At 40.7% G+C, this 17961-nt stretch overlaps 1 protein-coding gene across 1 annotated transcript in view; it reads right to left on the bottom strand.

Moving 5' to 3' along the window:
* Window positions 1-13381, bottom strand: part of LOC116698572 (BMP/retinoic acid-inducible neural-specific protein 3) — a 124480-nt gene extending 111099 nt beyond the window's left edge. Inside the window, exon 1 of the mRNA XM_032530554.1 lies at window positions 12935-13381. Within this exon, the coding sequence (XP_032386445.1) occupies window positions 12935-13320 (386 nt within the window). The 5' untranslated portion in view covers window positions 13321-13381. The remainder of the gene's footprint in view (window positions 1-12934) is intronic.
* Between the last annotated feature and the right edge of the window lie 4580 nt (window positions 13382-17961).

Raw genomic sequence — 17961 nt, 5'->3', positions numbered from 1 at the left:
TTCAAATGTAAATGGGCTGTATTTATATAGCGCTTTTCCAGTCTTAACGACAACTCAAAGCGCTTTTATAACCATTCACCATCCACACACACATTCATACACTGTGGCCGAGGCTGCCGTACAAGGTGCCACCTGCTCATCAGATAAACACTCACACACATTCACACTCCGATGACGCAGCGTCGGGGGCAACTCGGGGTTCAGTGTCTTGCCCAAGGACACTTCGACATGGGACTGCAGGGCCAGGGATTTAATCACCAACCTTCCGATTGGCAGGCAACCGCTCTACCACTGAGCCACAGCCGCCCCACATCTGGTACAACATTTAGATGTTGTACCAGAATAGGTTAACATGGTTTAATTTAAAAAAAAACACCATATTGTTGTTGTACTGCACATTGCTGCAGCTCCTCTTTTCCCCCTGTGTGTTGAGCTCTCTGTTTTAGCTACAGAGTGAGGCATCGCACTTCTATTCCATCTTTGTTGGGAGTTGCACATCTGCAGTAAGGACTACTAGCCAGTCAGATGCAGAGTATGAGGGCGTGCCACGCTAGCAGCTAAGCAAGCTTTATAACGTGTGTTAGAAAGGGACGCACGTTCATCACACAAGTAAAGGCTGGAATACAATCTCCAACAGAGCTGTTTGGAGCAGTTTGTGAACAGTGTTTTCTCTGGAAGATGGTAACTCCCTTTGGGGTGGACTTTGGGCTTCTTCACTCTGTAAACATATAACTTGCACAAAAAGATATATACTGTAACACAATAAAGGAAAGAGAAAAAGTAAAAAAAAAAGCATAATAGGAGCACTTTCAGGTTGTAGCTTCTAATCAAAGTTGTGCAATGATTAGAGTTAACCGAGGCAAATGTGGCTAACATGTTTCCCCATCTCCATTACTCTTTATGAATAGCTAATTAAAGCAGCAAATTTTGATCTTGCCCTGTGGAAAGTTAATGTAGAGAAAAGACTGCGGGCGCTTATTTTCCTTAATAACAATCAGATAGCATTAGAAAAGGTCCCAGGAGTGCAATTAGAAACACAGAGAGATGCTTTTTTACATGTGATGGAGTCACTGCTTTCTCCGCAGTGTCTGTGTGACTTTTTTTCTTTTTCATGAGATGCAAATTAGCTATAATCCTAATTATGGTCTAATTGCAAAATTATGATTTTTATCTGGGCCGCCAGTCTCTTCATTCACCTTTCCACTGTTCTATCACTGCACTATCTCCACCATCACTGATCCAATTTTGTAAAATGTTCATGAAATGATGTTCCTCGGTACTACACTCAGAAATGATAAGCATTTCTATTATTACCCAGAATATTGTAATCATGTTGTGAGACACAAGCAAGTTTTTTCTATAATCTTTTATATAGGTTTTCTATAATTCAAAAAACAAAAAACTAAACAGAAATACACCAAATTGAAAAGAAAGACAAGTTAAATGTTTCTTTAAAATGTACTTCATGTAGAATATGACTACCTGGATCCAAAGCTTTGGATAGGGTTGTTTTTTGCTTTTGTCTTGTAAAAAAGAGGGCTTGGCAGTGAGTCCTTGGACCATGTTGTCAGGCCCCCACTGGCCTTGTTTCACTGCCACTGTCATTGTTTCATACAAACTGGGAGGAAGTGTGCCAGTTTTTCTTGAGGACTACTTTAAGTATAGGACGCGTAGGCTGAAGTGTACAAGTGCTCTGTTGTTGTGGGTAGCGGGGGGATGCAGCAATCAAATCAAAAACCATAAACAATCCCAGAAATTAGGGAATGCATTAACAAAGCACATACGCAAGGGCAGCCATGACTATCTGATAGCGAGGAGGGGAGATGAGAGGCATGACTTCATCATTTGTTATATGGACGCACTTCTTGCTTTTAGGACTGCTTTCAGTGATGGGTGACTTCATTCACCATCCCAACTGAAATGGCAGTTACATAGTGACAAAGAAACATCTTTATATCAAACTGTAAACAGCTGCTAAAGGAAACGGGAGTCTGCATCAACATGTCATGAAAGAAAAAGGCTTAGTGCACAAAGACTTCTGACAGTAAGAGCTTCACCTGCTGGAGTGATGCAGTTTTAACCTGATCTCCGAGAAAATGGGACAGCAAATACGCTTCGAAGGCAACGTAATGCTGCCCAGATTATGTTTTCTATTAACACAATGAGGAAATGTTAATATTTGGCAGGTCACATACAATATCCACTCATAGGGATGCAGAATGATTCAACTTTACATTGATGTACTATATTCTTTAATACTAATGTTATGCACTTGATTTGAGGCTTGTGATTTAACTTAAAACCTGATCTTTCCCTAACCTTAACCAAAGTCCTTCAGGATGTGAATCCCAGACTCTGGCTTTAAAGTCCTGCGTTTTGTACATCCACCATCTACACAGACAACTTTGTAAGTTGGTTGCAGTCAAGCAAAAACCTTCGGGCCTGAAAAATGAAGCCTTTAACCTTTGTGTTGTCCTCAGGTCAAATTTGACCCGTGTTAAAAGTGTTTCATATCACAAATATGGGTTTCTTTCAACCAAATTGCCCAAAAATTATATGGTTGAACTTTACATGGATACGTTATCCCAGGTCAAATTATTGATTACTTCCATCAAGTTTTGGGTGTTTAAATGGTTTTAAACTGTATCCTGACTAAAAATCAGGATAAATCTTGACTAAATCCTTGACATAAACCAGTCTAGACTGAGACAAAATCCTGTAATCTCTGGACTATTAGTCAAAACAATTAATAATATCTGCTTTTTTTTGTAACTACCTAAAAAATTAGGTATTATTTCATACTGGTAAATTAGGTTAATTGACCATGGATGAATAAAGCATTGATAACACTGACAAAACATTTTTTTTGAAAACGTCAAAAGGATTGAAAAAGGTGACATTTTCTATATTGACGCAAAGTGTCCAAGGGTATAATTTCCAGGACAGGGCCAATCCACTGGCTACAAAATAACAGAAGATAACCCAAACCACCACTCATGGGATCCAAAGATCCAAAGGTTTCCGGTGTCAATGTCAGACCCTTGTATATCCATATTTTCACAGACACAATTTCATAAAAAGTTCTAATTGTTTTAAGGTTTATGTTCTTACAACTGCATCCCAAACGGTTTCTGTTCTCCTGCTGTTTCCTTTTGTTGTCCACCACAGGATCTGACACGCTGGTGACAAAATGCTGAACTTTTGTAAATCTGTTGTCTGCATGCAAACATTCATATACCGTATTGATCACATGGAGGTTGCATCTAAAAACAAACACTAGATTGAAACCAGTGTCTCCCCCAGTGCCTTCGGAGCGAGAATGTATCAAAATGCTAAAGCACAAAAATTCAGCCACAGCTCTACGACACCAATCCAAATGATCCATGTTAATGCTACATGATTTATACATTTGCCAAAAACGAAAAAATAAAAGAAATCTAAAAAGCTACGAGGTGTAAGATAAACACATCAGGAGGAGTTTGCCATGTTGCTGTCAAGATGCTCACTGGAAGTGTCCCACAGCTAAAAGCAGAGTTATATGACAATCTGCCCCACTTATGTCACGAAACCTTCACCTGCCACTTCGCACTGCACTTCCCCCTCATCTGTAAGTGATGCTGTCTTTTCTATTGCACTTGAGTCAAGGAAAAGGGAGACAGAATGGACGGGTAGACAGCAGAGTCTGTGATTGTGAAAGAAAAAACACTTCAAGTTAGAGAGTGAATAGACTCCACATATAAGGAGTTGGTCAGCTACACATTAGTACTAAAGGATACCGTTACAAGCATGTTAGTCTATATCGGCGACGTCCCCCTTCCGGGATTGTTCACGTGCTAGTGGGAATTCCGCCGGATGTCCGCTGGATCTTCTTTTTGGTCACCTTCCACTTTTTTTGTGTTGGCATTTTAAACTAACGATGGATTTCTGAGGACTATGGTTAACTGCTCCTCAGATCTCTGCAGGGTAAATGCAGACAGCTAGCTAGACTATCCAGAGCACGATTTTTGTCCAATCCCGGGATTGCTGTTTGAACTAGCCAGACCCTCCTTCGAAGCGCTGTGGAAGAAGGTCTTGCAATGCGAGACTACAAGCTCTGCCTGAATGAGAGATTTTTGAAACCTCCTGCCATCCAAGTGACAAGAGAAGCAGCACAGGACCGCCAGAGGCACCAGCTGAAAACACAGCTGACACCAGGCCGTCACACATCCTCACACGCTCAGCTGACCTTTTCCACAATAAAAGTTAAAGGAGACATATGCTCATTTTCAGGTTTATACTTGTATTTTCGCATTTCTACTATAACATGTTTACATGCTTTAAAGGGATACTTTGCTGATTTTAAACTGACTTTGTATCACCGTTGGTAGTATCTGCAAATTAACTATGGTAAACGTCCCTCCATCTTACAAATGCCCAGATGTCCCTACTCAGAGGCCAGCAGCAAAACCTCCAAGTGATGCCTTTGAACAAAAAATGAGTCAAGAGACAGCCGGCCCTCTCTCTCTCTCTCTCTCTCTCTCTCTCTCAAACTCAGACCAAACTCAGATGAAAGGGTAAAACTAGGAAGCGCTGTTCAAGCCACGATTCTCTCACTGCATTGCCTATTTAAATCTACCTGAACCCTTAAACCCAAAATGTTTTCGGAAACATATTCCAGCTTACCATTTAACGAGATTGTTGGATACCAGTCAGCCGCCAAATTAATATGTGTGCATCACGTCACCCACCCATTCTGGAAGTTGCAGGTTTTCTACCTTTTAAGCGAAAAAGAATATTACAGCTTCTTTTCGGTGTTTTCTCTCTTCATGTAGCATCCATTTCAAAAATGTTTGCGCCATTCTACGGCATAGACAGCCCAGTTTAATGAAAAGGACCCTCTTTCCTGCAGTTCAATACTTTTTTTAATGTTAAAAAACACATTATTTTTCTCATAGTGTCTGTCACATACCTGTAGTCATTGTCTATCTAAGACGCTCCTTTTAGCACCGGTCTCTTTAAGCCCCCCTCTTGAGAAGCCCAGTGAGTGTTTTGATTGGCTTGGGTGAAAAATATGCTGCACCTTTGGAAAGGTATTTCTCAAACCGTGTGAAGAGGTACACAATGTATGGCGGCATATTCTAATGAGCCTGCATGTGACAGGAAGGGGTTCCAAATCTGAACGGCTCGTTATATGTCATGTTTTCTGATTTAGGCAGCCCAAAAAAACCCAGACTGGTTTGTTTTATTCTTAGAGTTTGTGGGTTGGTAAACACTCCAGTTACCCGAATGTATGTGCACAAGCACGGAAAAAGGTTACTCTTTTTCCTGATATGTTCTCTTTAACAAAAGGCAGCCAGGAAGAGAAGAAGAGAAAGTGAAGTGAGAGCCTGTATGATTCACTTCAAAAGTTCTGTACGCTTTTTGAAACAGCCAACTTCTGCAACGGTCAAAGAACACAAAAAATGCCACAGATAATTAGAACACAGTCTTCAGGCAAGTCTACATGTCTGACAGTACAAACAACCGTGACACCTTTTAAAAGAATCTATTTTTAGAGAGCTCGCGGAAAGAGGGGAAGGGAAGTTGAAAATCTGAATATATAGGCTTTATGTAAATAATATATTCCACGTAGAGGAAATGGAGATTCCAATTGCAGCCTCAGCGGGTGCAGGGTATATCTATCACATTTGGTATTAAATTTGGAATAATGATAATGGTGACAGGAGCCAATATGAACTCTGGACCTGGCGCAGGACTGCACTGGATTATTTATAGACCAGACAGCTGACGGCCTCTGGACACACACCGACAGACCTCTTGTCTGGGTACACACTGCCCTCTCTAGCAGGGGAAAGTAACGCAGACAGACACGGCGAGCTGGCTAAATTACCATTACATTAGTCGTCTATCTATACAGTTAACGGTACTAATGAATTGGTGGGTCAGCCCAGAGTTGTTAACCATGGGCGAAACAATCCTTCTACAATAACTGAGTGCGTTGAGCGATGTCAATCGACATTGAAATCAATCAATAGAAATTAATAAATAAGGTCACTGTGTATATGTGTATTTATATGTATAACTGTATATAGATTTTTATTAAAAAGAATTTTAATATCATGATAACCCCCTGGCAGAGTGCCACAGACCCCTCTTTGAAAATCACCGCACTAAACTAAACTAAAAGATCTGTCTCACTGCTGGCCAGATGTTGGCTGTGATGCACCGTTTTGTTGTTTGTTGACCAAAATACGACAAAGAAAAACGCATTTAGCTGCTTTCCTTTGTTCATGCACGTGTGTGTGTGTGTGGAGATCATTACGGAAACGGACTGAAAATGTTAGTGCGGATGAATGTCAACTTACTGTAGTGTACTGTATGTAACACTTTTCCTGAGCAGAGTTAAACAACTACAGTCCCTCCTAGTACGTATGTATAGGTGTGTGTGTGTGTGTGTGTGTGTGTGTGTACATTTATATATATATATATATTCTGAGGTCTTTCAGGGGCTTAGCAAATGTCTGGCCCCTGTAGAAATAATAAACAATGAGAGCATTGAATAAATGCATCATTATATTATAAGAACAATATAATGTTCAATAGAAATTCAATGTTCATATATGGTCATACCTCTGACTGTATGGGTTCAAATTCCAAAACTGTAACTGTAGCTATATTAAAAAGGAATGTCTTTATATAATACCCATCTTCTCCTGATTATGAGTATGGAATTACACCCGGTTTTGAATTATAATTATGAACGACAGGTGAAAAGTTTCCCTTACAAAGTCCACTGTGATACTGATGTATTTCAGCTGTCAGAAAAGTGTGAGTTTCACAGTCTAGAGTAAGACCCTTTTTGATTTATGGTACGATTTGAAAGATATTGCATCATTGCAGCTGTGATTTCCCCCTTTGAATGCTGCTTGAATCTTGATGATGTTGAATTTTACTGAAATTTAACAAAAATAAAAAAGATTTTGTCTGATTTATGAGTTTGGAGTTATGAGCTGTCAGACATCTTTAAAAGAAGTCATATCCAAAGATATGTGAACGCTGAATGTATGAACAGTCATGTGTCTATGACATATATTTTTCAAGTTGTAATGCTTGCTCATAAAAATCCTCTTTCCACCCTGCACTACAACTCCCCTGATCCTGCTGAGCTCGTAATTTAGAACAGAAAGAATCAGCAAGTCTGAGGGCTTGAAGAAAAATATGACAGAATTACAACCTACACTAGTTTCACTACTCTATTCTGTGCTCCTCTTTTATCTACAGTATTAGAACAGAGATCTTCAACAAGGGGTCCGGGGCCCCTAGGGGGGACTCAGAGTTGCTGCAGGGGGGCCGCCAAATTATTGTCAGTTGGTTACAAATAATACAAAAATTAAAATATGTCTAAAAATATACATTAACATCAATCCAGCATTTTATTAGTAAAGATGTTTTTTTTAATGTACACAACACTGATGATTGGTTCACTGGCCTACAGCTAAGGTAGCCATTAGCCAGCCATCCCCAGATACAGTTTTACTGCGTTAGTAAAAAGTACTTGGTAACGTTTTAATATTTATGAACGTCCGTTACATTCAAGCCAGTGCCAAATAAGTTGCCACAAAGCTAATTAAGGGCTATAATTTGCTATTTTAAGACCATCCAGGGCCCTCGTCGTTTAAATAGCAAATGCACCTGCACCCATCTTTGCGCCCATGGGTGTTCTCGTCTTACAGGGAGGTGTTCAGGTGAATTCTTGGCGTATTGCTATCTTGAGGCAGCGGGAAGTGATTGCGCCATTGACACGCAAAAACTGGTCTGAAGTGAATAGTTATCATAGCGTTTCATTGTTATTTTAACAGCGCATTAGTAAAACGTGCCTAGGCTTATGCACAGTGCACGCACACTCTGCTTATTACACACACAGGGAAGCGCAGCAGCACACAAACATGCAAAAGATTACATATAAAAATATTGCGGTGCAAATCCGCCATCTTAATAGCAATACGCCACGGTACAAGCGCGCCTGGCGCCCTTTATTCCGCTGTCAAACTAGCAAAAGTGGATTTAGACACGCCCTAAAAGCACCTGCTTAGATCGTTAAAATAGGGTCCTGAGACCATCAGCCCCACAAAACTCTCTCTGTATTTCTCAGTATGACTATGTTCAGAAGATCGTGGCGTCCGGGCGGCAGAAACTACGCACTATAGCGTTAAGGATTTAATGTGCCACATTTAAAAATGAAAAACATGAGGTGTAAATATATGAGTATGCCAGTAATTTTTATTTTAAAAGCTTTGTATTGAATGCACCATAAAAAGATATGTATAAAGGATTTAGGCCGCCTTACACATTATTGAAGGCCCAGTTTAATATGCAACTCAACTGTATAAAATGTACAGGGGGCCTTGGCCTAAAAAAACGTTGAATTAGTTAATTAGAATATATTGAAAGTGTATAAAACTTTGACTTTAATCTCACAAAATAAATACATTTACCATTCCCTCTGATCCCTATTAGCCACTCACAGAGTCCAACTCTAAACACGTTTTATTTTGTTAAATAAGCAAGGACCTCATTAATCACTGCAGCGATGAGCTTTCCATAAAATCAATTTCCCCCCAAAATAGAGACACAAAATCAGTCAAAAAATGCCCATTTCCAATTAAATCTCCAAACAAAAGTTTCCATTGTTCCTTCCCTTTTTCCCTGTCTTATTAGAAGACAAAGAATGCTCTATAATAAAAGGAGAGGAGTTATTCCAGTCCCACAATCCCTTCCTCCACTGTTACACCGATCATAATACTGCTGCTTGAATTGAATTTCCACCCATCCAGTGAACTTTAATACAGACGAGCTGTGTCTGACAATAATGCATGTTTCGAGTAAAAGTAATACGTCTTTTCATTACGCGCTCTCATATACAGACGGGGCTTAATGGAATTCTGGTGTTAGTGCTGCATTATTGGAAACAAAAGAAAAAGATTGCTATGTATTTCTAAAAGCAAAGCGGAAAAGAGAAATTTCATTAAATTGACCTCTAGTGCTTGTTTCTGTGCTTGCGTAACATCTTGTTATCACCTTTTTATTCCATTTCATTTGAGTACGATGCGGCAAAATGTTTCATATATTTCACTCAGTGATTTTGCTTTGATAATACTTGGGTGCTCAACGTCAAATAGTGACATTGAAATATTTGTGCACTCATGTATGCTTAGAATGAAGTTTGTTGTTGATGTTTTTCACAATTAAGGAGCTGTGACCCGAACATGACTATATTATATATATATATAATATTATACAGCCCGGATGGGAGAAACAAGCCAACTGTTTTTTTCATTTGGAGAGAAAAACAACAGCAGTGCATAACTAAGTCGGCCCATCCCTTTGCTTTAGATAGACGGCTTTAAAATATCTTAACCCTTGTGTTGTCTTCCCATCGACCATGGAAATAAATACTTTTGTTGTCCCTTCTCCACATTTTCATTGCTTTTCATCAACATTCTTACAGCTTTTCACGTTTTTTTCCTGATGTTACTGGTGCTTTTTTATGCTGATCATGCTTTTTTTAACCCTTTTTTTTGTCACTCTTCAACATTTTGTGGTTTTTTTCGACATTTTCAGCACTTAATTCAACTTCCCAGATTTCCGATATGAAAACCTTTGAAAAAGTGTCAAATGTGATCCGAGAACAACATGAGGGTTAACAATTATCAAATGAAATGCCTTAACATGTGGTACAGACGCGTCTCAAGATGGTGAATCTTAATGACCAGCATGTCAGAGTTTTCAGTCCAACACAGAATCCGGTGCCGACATTCATGTTTTACACATGATGTATCCTAATGACTTCCTGGCTTTCTCTCTCGCGTCACCATGAGGTTCACATTAGCGGTTTTGTGCCAAAGGTACCTCACAGAGCCAAAGCCAAGGTTGTAGACTCTTTCTCTTGTTCTCTTTTGGATGCTCTGCAATAGTGTGCTTTGGTGTTTGGTGTAGGTTATTAGCAAGTGTTTTAAGTTTACTCATCCGCAGGGGCGGATTTAGTCATTTTGAGGCCTAAGGCAAACAAACACAGGCATGGGGCCCTCCACAACCCTTGTTCTCCCCCTTTTCAGTCCTTATTTATCTGAGAAAGACGTGCTCTCTGTCTGACAGCTGTTTTGGCCAGAGTGCTGGATCATCTTCAATCATAACACATTGATTAGGATGACTGCTACTCACAGGGTCCAGTTGCTGAGTATTATGTGTGTCACCATCTTCGTCATTGCCCTAGTTATCATCATGGACAGTGAAAGCAGCAGTTCCGTAACCATCTCCATTCGAAGGATCCTGTAAGGTTGTCTTGTATGTTGCCCCCGCATCGCTAGAGCAACCTGGGCTGACGCTGCCGGTGGGTAGCTCTTCATCAGTGTTAGCTTTGCTAGCGCAAGCACCGGCTTCTTGCTGCTCTTTACTAACGTTAATGTTAGTGTTGTCAGTAGCCGTCTTGAAAAATGTTGTTGCCTTTAGAAGTTTTGCTAAAAACGTTCAGCTTTCTTCCCGCTTCTTCCTTTTTTCAGAACCACTTCTGTAGCTTCGCTTCATTTTTCGACCGTCCGTAGCCTCCAGCTTACAGCCTGCTGAGCTGTCTGTTTACAAACACACGCAGACATGCAGTAGGATAATGGAATAGTCCAATGTAGTGGGGACTGGGGGGGGGGGTTCTCTTCATGAATTAGACAATCGGATGACACTTTAGCGTAACAATGTTTAGAGATATAATTAATTGGTGAAAAGTAAGACAACAAATCGTAACCATAAGTTTATGAGGCGTTTTAGGGGGCCCTTGGTAGCTTGGGGCCCAAGGCAATTGCCTACCTTTGCCTAATGGTAAGTCCGCCTCTGCTCATCGTGTCATTTCCCTCCAAGAAGTTCAAGGGCAACAGCAAGGGAAGGGATGCCTGATCTTATCCTTCAGACAACACTTCTTCCTCAGACTCGGTGCCGTTTGTGAACAGCATTTAAGATTCTTTGAAGGAGACACTGAGTTAAAAAGGTGAAGCAAAGTTGCAGAACTCTCCCGTGAGCGGTAAGTACGGCCGATAACATTCTAAAGAGATTGTAACAAGATTGACTGATCGGCTGGCAAGATGTACACAGCGTAGAATATTAGCAGGTAAAGTTATATTTGTGCATGTTGTAAAAAGAAGCCGTCATTGAGGAAGTGGTTCAAGGGAATGTCACTGACGCATAGAAGGTTAAGCTTGAGCCTTTAGCAGTAGTTTAAGCCCTTAAGGCATAAGAGTGAATTGTGTATGAGATAAGAAGGAACACAGGACAGGAAGTTAAGTTGCACCACAAGGTCCCGGCCTTGTGTGTGTGTATGTGTGTGTCTGCGCGCGCGTTTGTGAAGATAACAGTTTCTGTCTAGAAACTAGGAGACACCCCTCTGTGAGGAGAGAATAAAGTCACAGGAAAAACTCTGAGCTGAGATCTTGGTGGACCGGCTTTGACTTAAAGTCGCCAAGGAAACTTAGATGCTGTTAGACAGCTGTGTTGTTCTCTTATGCTGTACTCAGTAAATTGGCTTTTACTAAACTCTTCATCTCCGATTGATCCTTGTGTTGTGGTAAACTTAAGTTTGATTAAAGATGGCGCGGGGAATTAATTACTAGGAGTCAGATTTGACGAGCCTTAGGGCCTCATTTGGACAAAATTAGACTACAAGCGATACATGCATCTGTGATTATATTTTAGCGTGTGGTAAATCATCCTACACAGAATACACCACAACACAATTAGGTCTAGTTTGCTGTACCTTTTTCCAATCTGATTTTTGTCTTTTGTTTTTATTTTTCTTCTTGAATACTGAATAGTTTAGCCTCTTTAGGTCTCAAAGAATCATTAAAAACTAAACGAGATGTTCAACGTGTGACGAGAGGTTGCAAGTTAACATATCCCGGTATTCAATTTTATACATTAAAATCAGTGTACTCACAACGAGGAGTACTACTCACCCTGTGACAAAAATAATGCATAATGTCTTCTGTGGTATTGGAGCAGCTCTGTGAAGTCTGAGAACAGTAACGCTAAGGATGTCATCAGTGTTATCTCTGTCTGAGCTTTGAGACTACACCTTCTTCACAAAAAGAGGATGTAATATAAAAATATAATAACGCAATATAAAAAGTGAGATTTCCATTTTTTTTTCTTTTCTTTTTTTTATAAAAAGCAGGTCGAGGTGCTATATAAATACTTTGGAACTATCAAAACACTCAATCCACAGAGAAACGCACACAGTCTGCATTCAGAATGTATGGTTGTGATGTCACAACTGTACTATATATATATATATATATATATGTTAAAAAGTTCCAATACAATGACGGTGCAGAGCCCTTGAGAGTGCAGATTCGGAATACCCAAAAAGCGCTGACCAATCAGAGCAGACTGGCCTTTTTCAGGAAAGGGGCTTAAAGAGACGAAGCATTTCAGACAGAGTGAAAACGGTATATTCAGACAAACCATGTTTTTTTTTACATTAAAGCATGTAAACATGTTCTAGTAGAAATCCATAATACATAAATACATAAAAACCTGAAAATAAGCGTGCAGGGTCTCACAAATTGGTAGAATTAGAATTATGGAATAGGGTCCAGTGTTTTGGGAGTCTGACCTATAGTCAGGATACGTCAGTCTCTGCTGCTTTGATTATTAATATTCATGTCTTTTATTTGTCTCTTGTGGGTCCCCCAAATAGAGAAATAAATAACAGCAGTATCCCTGACGTTGTTAGCCAAAAAGGTCGGGTAGCGCTACTTAAAAGGATGGGCAGGTAGCCTTAGATATGAGAGAGAGCACACCTTTTTCCTCCCACCTGTTCATACTTTAAATCTTGCTACACACACGGACAGGCACACACACACACACACACACACACACACACACACACACACACACACACACACACACTCACCTGTAAATCTTGTATCTGGTAGAAAATCCCTGCTGGAACCTCTCTCTGAACTCTGTGTACTCTGGACATCTGTGGAAAGGCCCCTTCTCAGACAGCAGCCAGTCCAGCTGCCCCCCACTCTGCCTTGTGTTGAAGCCCCACGCCGAAGAGCTGGACGGGGACGAGGAGGAGGCCGAGGAAGATGACGAGGACGAGGACGACGACAGGGAACTGTGGACCTTCCCGCCGTGTACCCCGCCGCCTACTTGTTCAGCTCGGGTGGGCAACGGCACCCATAGCAACACCCACGGCAACCATAGGAGCATCAAGGAGGACACCAACCATCTAGCAAGGCAGGCGGAACCATGGGAGCACCTCTCTTTTCTCATTGGCCAAGGAGTCGCCATGGTCCAGGTGGTGATGTACTAGGGCACCTAGGACCGGCATTTCTTCTGACAGTCACCTACCACTGGCCTGCAACAACAAGAAAGAAACACTTGGCTTTAATTTCATGGTGATAAATTTCTTTGAATTCACAGTTTTGATTGATGGACATTTCTGTCCACATATTTTGATTACACTCCAAAATTATGAAGGCAGCACAATGTCTCTCTAAGTGGTATTTATAAAGATAAAATCAATCATAACTGCTTTGAATGTGCACATCACATTATCCCTGAAAGTTGGACACACGTAATTATTGTTATTAAACCTAGAGTATTAATTAAATGCAGAAAGGCATTGCTTTCATTCCTCTAAAGAAGTTACATTTTACAGATGGGGGCATTGCCCCTTGTTAAAGTGTAAGGCCGATTCATGCTTAGGTTTCACATGTGGAAGAAACTTCAGACTGGACTGCACGGCCAATTTTTTCCACCCCAAATATGTCATTTTGTTGAGTCATTGTTGGTTTAAATGCTAAAAAAGAAGGTGTACATTTCCTTGGTTCATTTGATCAACATTTATATGTGATCTTGTGATGTTTGAGAAATGATTGTTCACTTGTGTTTAGTCTTTCTGTTCAGGTTTTCTGCATCAGGACTTTAATTCTCTGACCTGCCTGGCCCATTAAGAATAAGGACTGTAGATCCGGGCCGGTTCCTATTGGGGCTGTCATCTTTGAATAGAGTTACGGATGTGAAAAGATCCAAATGACTCAATAAACTCTTATTTTTGGCCAGAAAATGTCTCTTATTTAATTGGATTAGTGAGAAACCTCCCACTGTAACTCAGTGGTACAAAGGAATTTTTTCAAAGGAGTTTTTTCTAAGGCAGCTAGCATTTAGCCAAATTAGCTGTTAGCCAAACTAACGTTAGCTTCCCGGTGGAGGCTACTGGCAGAAGCGTGGGAACAGATCGTGATTCGTGCAGTATCATAAATCCTTGTGAAACAGGATTATCATCTTGCGCATGCCCGCAGATCAGGTACCTTCAGCTCCCCCTCTTCACCAGCATGAGTTACACCAATCAGAGGCATCACTGTGGGATTGATCAGGATTGTTGGGTAATGAAGTACTTAACCAAGACATTGCAGATAAAAGACATTTATCTCAAAAAACAGTTGGTGCCCAATGAACTTTTGTCATCTGAATGAGCATATACAATCGCTTAGTCATGGGGTAGCTGGTTTTAAGTTTAAAATCGACAGTTACGATTTTATAGCTTATACTCCAATTGTCAATGGAGAAATTGCATTCTATTTTAACTTCGGGAACTCGCTGTGGGCGGGACTGTTGAGCTCTAGAAGAGTGCTTGCGCATACAACAGGGTGTTCGTATTTGGTCGGTGCAGACAAACACACGCTGTATTAACACTTTCTTTAAGGTGCCACTTTGACAAAGCTTTACTTAAGAGAGGAAAAAAAAGTAGAGGCTTGCTCCCACACACACTGTTAATGACTAGCAGGATGCTGAGTCTTCAGGGACAAATCAGCATTTCAGACGGATATGTAAAGTAGCGGAGAGGACGCTTTAAGTGGATTGGGATCCTAAGTATTCCCTATTTATCTTACAAACAAATTAGATAATTAATTTCAGGTGGATAAATGCAGGCTCAGACATGAAAAAACAATCAGGGCACTGCATTTTTAATTTTCGCTCGCTGCAGCGAGAGATTACTGCAGTTTGAAAAGGCAATTAGCAAAGTCATCTGTCAAACGAATGTATTTATGCAACTAAAAGCAGGATGAGAAGTTGATGAATGCGATGGTAAGCTGATGCTGTTCCTTGTACTATATGGCCCAGAGGTAAAGCTAGTGTAAATTAAAAATGTGCCACCTGGTAGATATCTAATTGCTGTTTGTTACATCCTGGGAGGGGCCAAAACTACATACTATAGAATAAGACAGCCTCACATTCCAAGCCTATACGTGCCTTGTTACAGAGTACGTATGTAAGTATACTTACTTTGTTATACCACCCTTATATTAGAAACCCCAACCATTTTACCAGATTAAACCAACTTTGCAAACGAACTTAAACATAAAATTGGAAATCTGATTTTTTTTTTAGGTTTGTCTTCCCTTCTATCATAAATGTACAGCATAGATATACGATGCAGCTCATACATGTTGGAAGTGATACTGATTCAGACAAGAACTCCTGCAATGGTTTCCCACTTTGAGGAGCTGTGAGATTTGCCTTTCAAATGATGTTCTGTAACGTCTTAAAAACGCGACATCGCACAGAAATAAGTGAACTGAATAAGTGTAACTGCCAGGCCTCGTCTCCTCTGAGACCCCCCCGCTAATTATAAAATGCATAAAACATGCCGCAAATGCCGGCGAGACAATACAGGGAAATTGTGAATTTTTAGCCCTGACATTTATTGTTCGCCTTGCATTATTCACACACCCTTTGCGTATTTACTCTTCTCTATCTCTTAACATGGGGCAGCAGGAGGTAAGGTAAAAAGGCACGAACATCTTGAATCCATATTGGATAGGGGGGCAAGAGGGGCGTGAGGGCGTCCAGGTGGAATGGAAAAATCGAACACGTTTCACCCTTAAATAACATCTCAGAGAGTCAAGAAGGAGCTTAGGTTTATTGGATTTTTTTTCTCCATCGCCTTCCCCGGGCTTAGCGGGCAAGAATTAAGGCTGTTGTACTGTGTTTGCACAAAAAGAGAGAAGGGGGGAAATGAGAAACAGGAGGAAACCTTGGAGTGATGACAGAAAGACAAAGCATTTACAGCATGTAAAGCTGGAAAGCGGCTCATGAAAGAACGCGGTCTTTCCCACCAGAACATGCTCCTTAAACTACCCGCCTGGCCGCTGAGTGGCCGAGCCAATGGCCAAAGCTGTTGGCCCCCTGACTCGTTTAAGTATTTCTTGCTCCAGAAAATCACAAGGATAAACCAGTGTCCTTGTTTTACTCTTCTTTTCCAAGTCAAACTAAATGATAACCTCCATTTTTCTGTGCAGCAGAGAACATGAACATAGAACAGAATTTGTCAGCTCACTATCTGAGTCGAGCAATTACAGCAGCTGGGAATCCTTATTAGATCCGACACACATATGTGTTTAACGTCCGTTTGTAGCTTCGGATGTGTGTATTCGTGCACATTCGGTGTGTGTGCGTGCATATGCTGCCCAGCACCTGGCCGGCCCTGGCAAGCATTAGACCTGGGGGAGGTCCATCAGCATTAGAGGCCAGCTGTATTCCTCAACCCCAGCAGCTCACTACTCACCTATCAGTGTTTATTTGAGTCAGCGGCAGTAGCCGGGCCAGCTGCACACCTGCTCTGAGTACCCCTCTGTAATTCAGGATCACCGCACACTGAGGGCGGAGGAGGTGGGGGTAGGGTAGGAGGGAGGAAAAGGAAAACAGAGAGTGACAGAGAGAAGGAGCGAGATCTGGACGAAAGGTAGCAGAGGACGATTGATGTTAACGGAACGGGATGACAGTCAAAGAAAGACACACAGGGAGGTTAAGAGAGAGCGACAGAAGGAGAGACAGATGAATCCAGAGGCAGAGACAAAAGAGACAGAGTGGAGCTCACATCTACATTTTAATGTGGGCTCCATACGGGGCGTGCAGAGCAGACGCTGGCTGGAGGGTACAAAGTAAATGCCAGATTTCTCCGCTTTGGTTGAAGGTTTGATTTGGTGAAAAGTACAACAGAATTTACAAGACCCGTAGCTCGTCAGCTGCTTTGTTTTCCCATTAAGATTCAGTTGTCTTATGCATTTCATTTTAGATCTTTTATTTACTATGTACATTGTTACCTTAAGAGAGCCAATCTCTTTAGAGAATGCAACAACATCCCAAACCAGAGATGCACATATGATGCAGATCATATGTACAGTACATCTCCACTCACGGTGGTAAAAAAAAAAAAACTCTACAGGGCAGCTTTAATCTCTGCAGACTTTGGTTTGAAATACAAAAAATATATTACATACCAGGAAAACTGTTCTTAATATGATTACCTCATGCTAAACTGTCAGGTACAACCAAAAAGTCCAAATAATAAAATCATCACAAACTTCATATGACAACACCGAACCGCATTCCTCTCAATACTATAACTCACTGTTACTCAAACAGGGGTATGTGTACCACAAGGGGTACTTTGGAGTACTGCAGGGGGTACGTGACATTTTCGCAAAAAAATGCTAATTTCAAAATACATCATGCATGATTCCTATAATAATAATAATAATGAATTATTATAATATTTTATAAAAAAGTGATTCTATTCTGAATCTATCATTGCTGGTGCTGTATTTACCTCTTTACATTGACTATTTTTTTGCTGGTCAGGGGGTACTGGTAATCATTTCAAAGGGGGTACAATATGAAATATGAAAAATGTTTGAGAAACACTGCTGTAACTAATACACTTGAGATTAAGCCGACAGAATTTGACAGAAAATGTATCTGCTACTACTCTAGCTATTGTGTTAATTGATATATTGTTTCAGCAAAAATAACAACTGAATATCTTTGGATATTCTTTGGACTGTCAGTTGGAAAAAAAAAACTAGAAAATTAAAGATAGACTAGGTAGACCTGTGTGTCGGTGCCCACGTGTTTGAACAATTTTGA

The sequence above is a fragment of the Etheostoma spectabile genome, chromosome 12, assembly GCF_008692095.1.
Source record: "Etheostoma spectabile isolate EspeVRDwgs_2016 chromosome 12, UIUC_Espe_1.0, whole genome shotgun sequence".
Classification (NCBI taxonomy): domain Eukaryota; kingdom Metazoa; phylum Chordata; class Actinopteri; order Perciformes; family Percidae; genus Etheostoma; species Etheostoma spectabile.
This window is presented reverse-complemented; position numbering and strand designations above follow the sequence as displayed.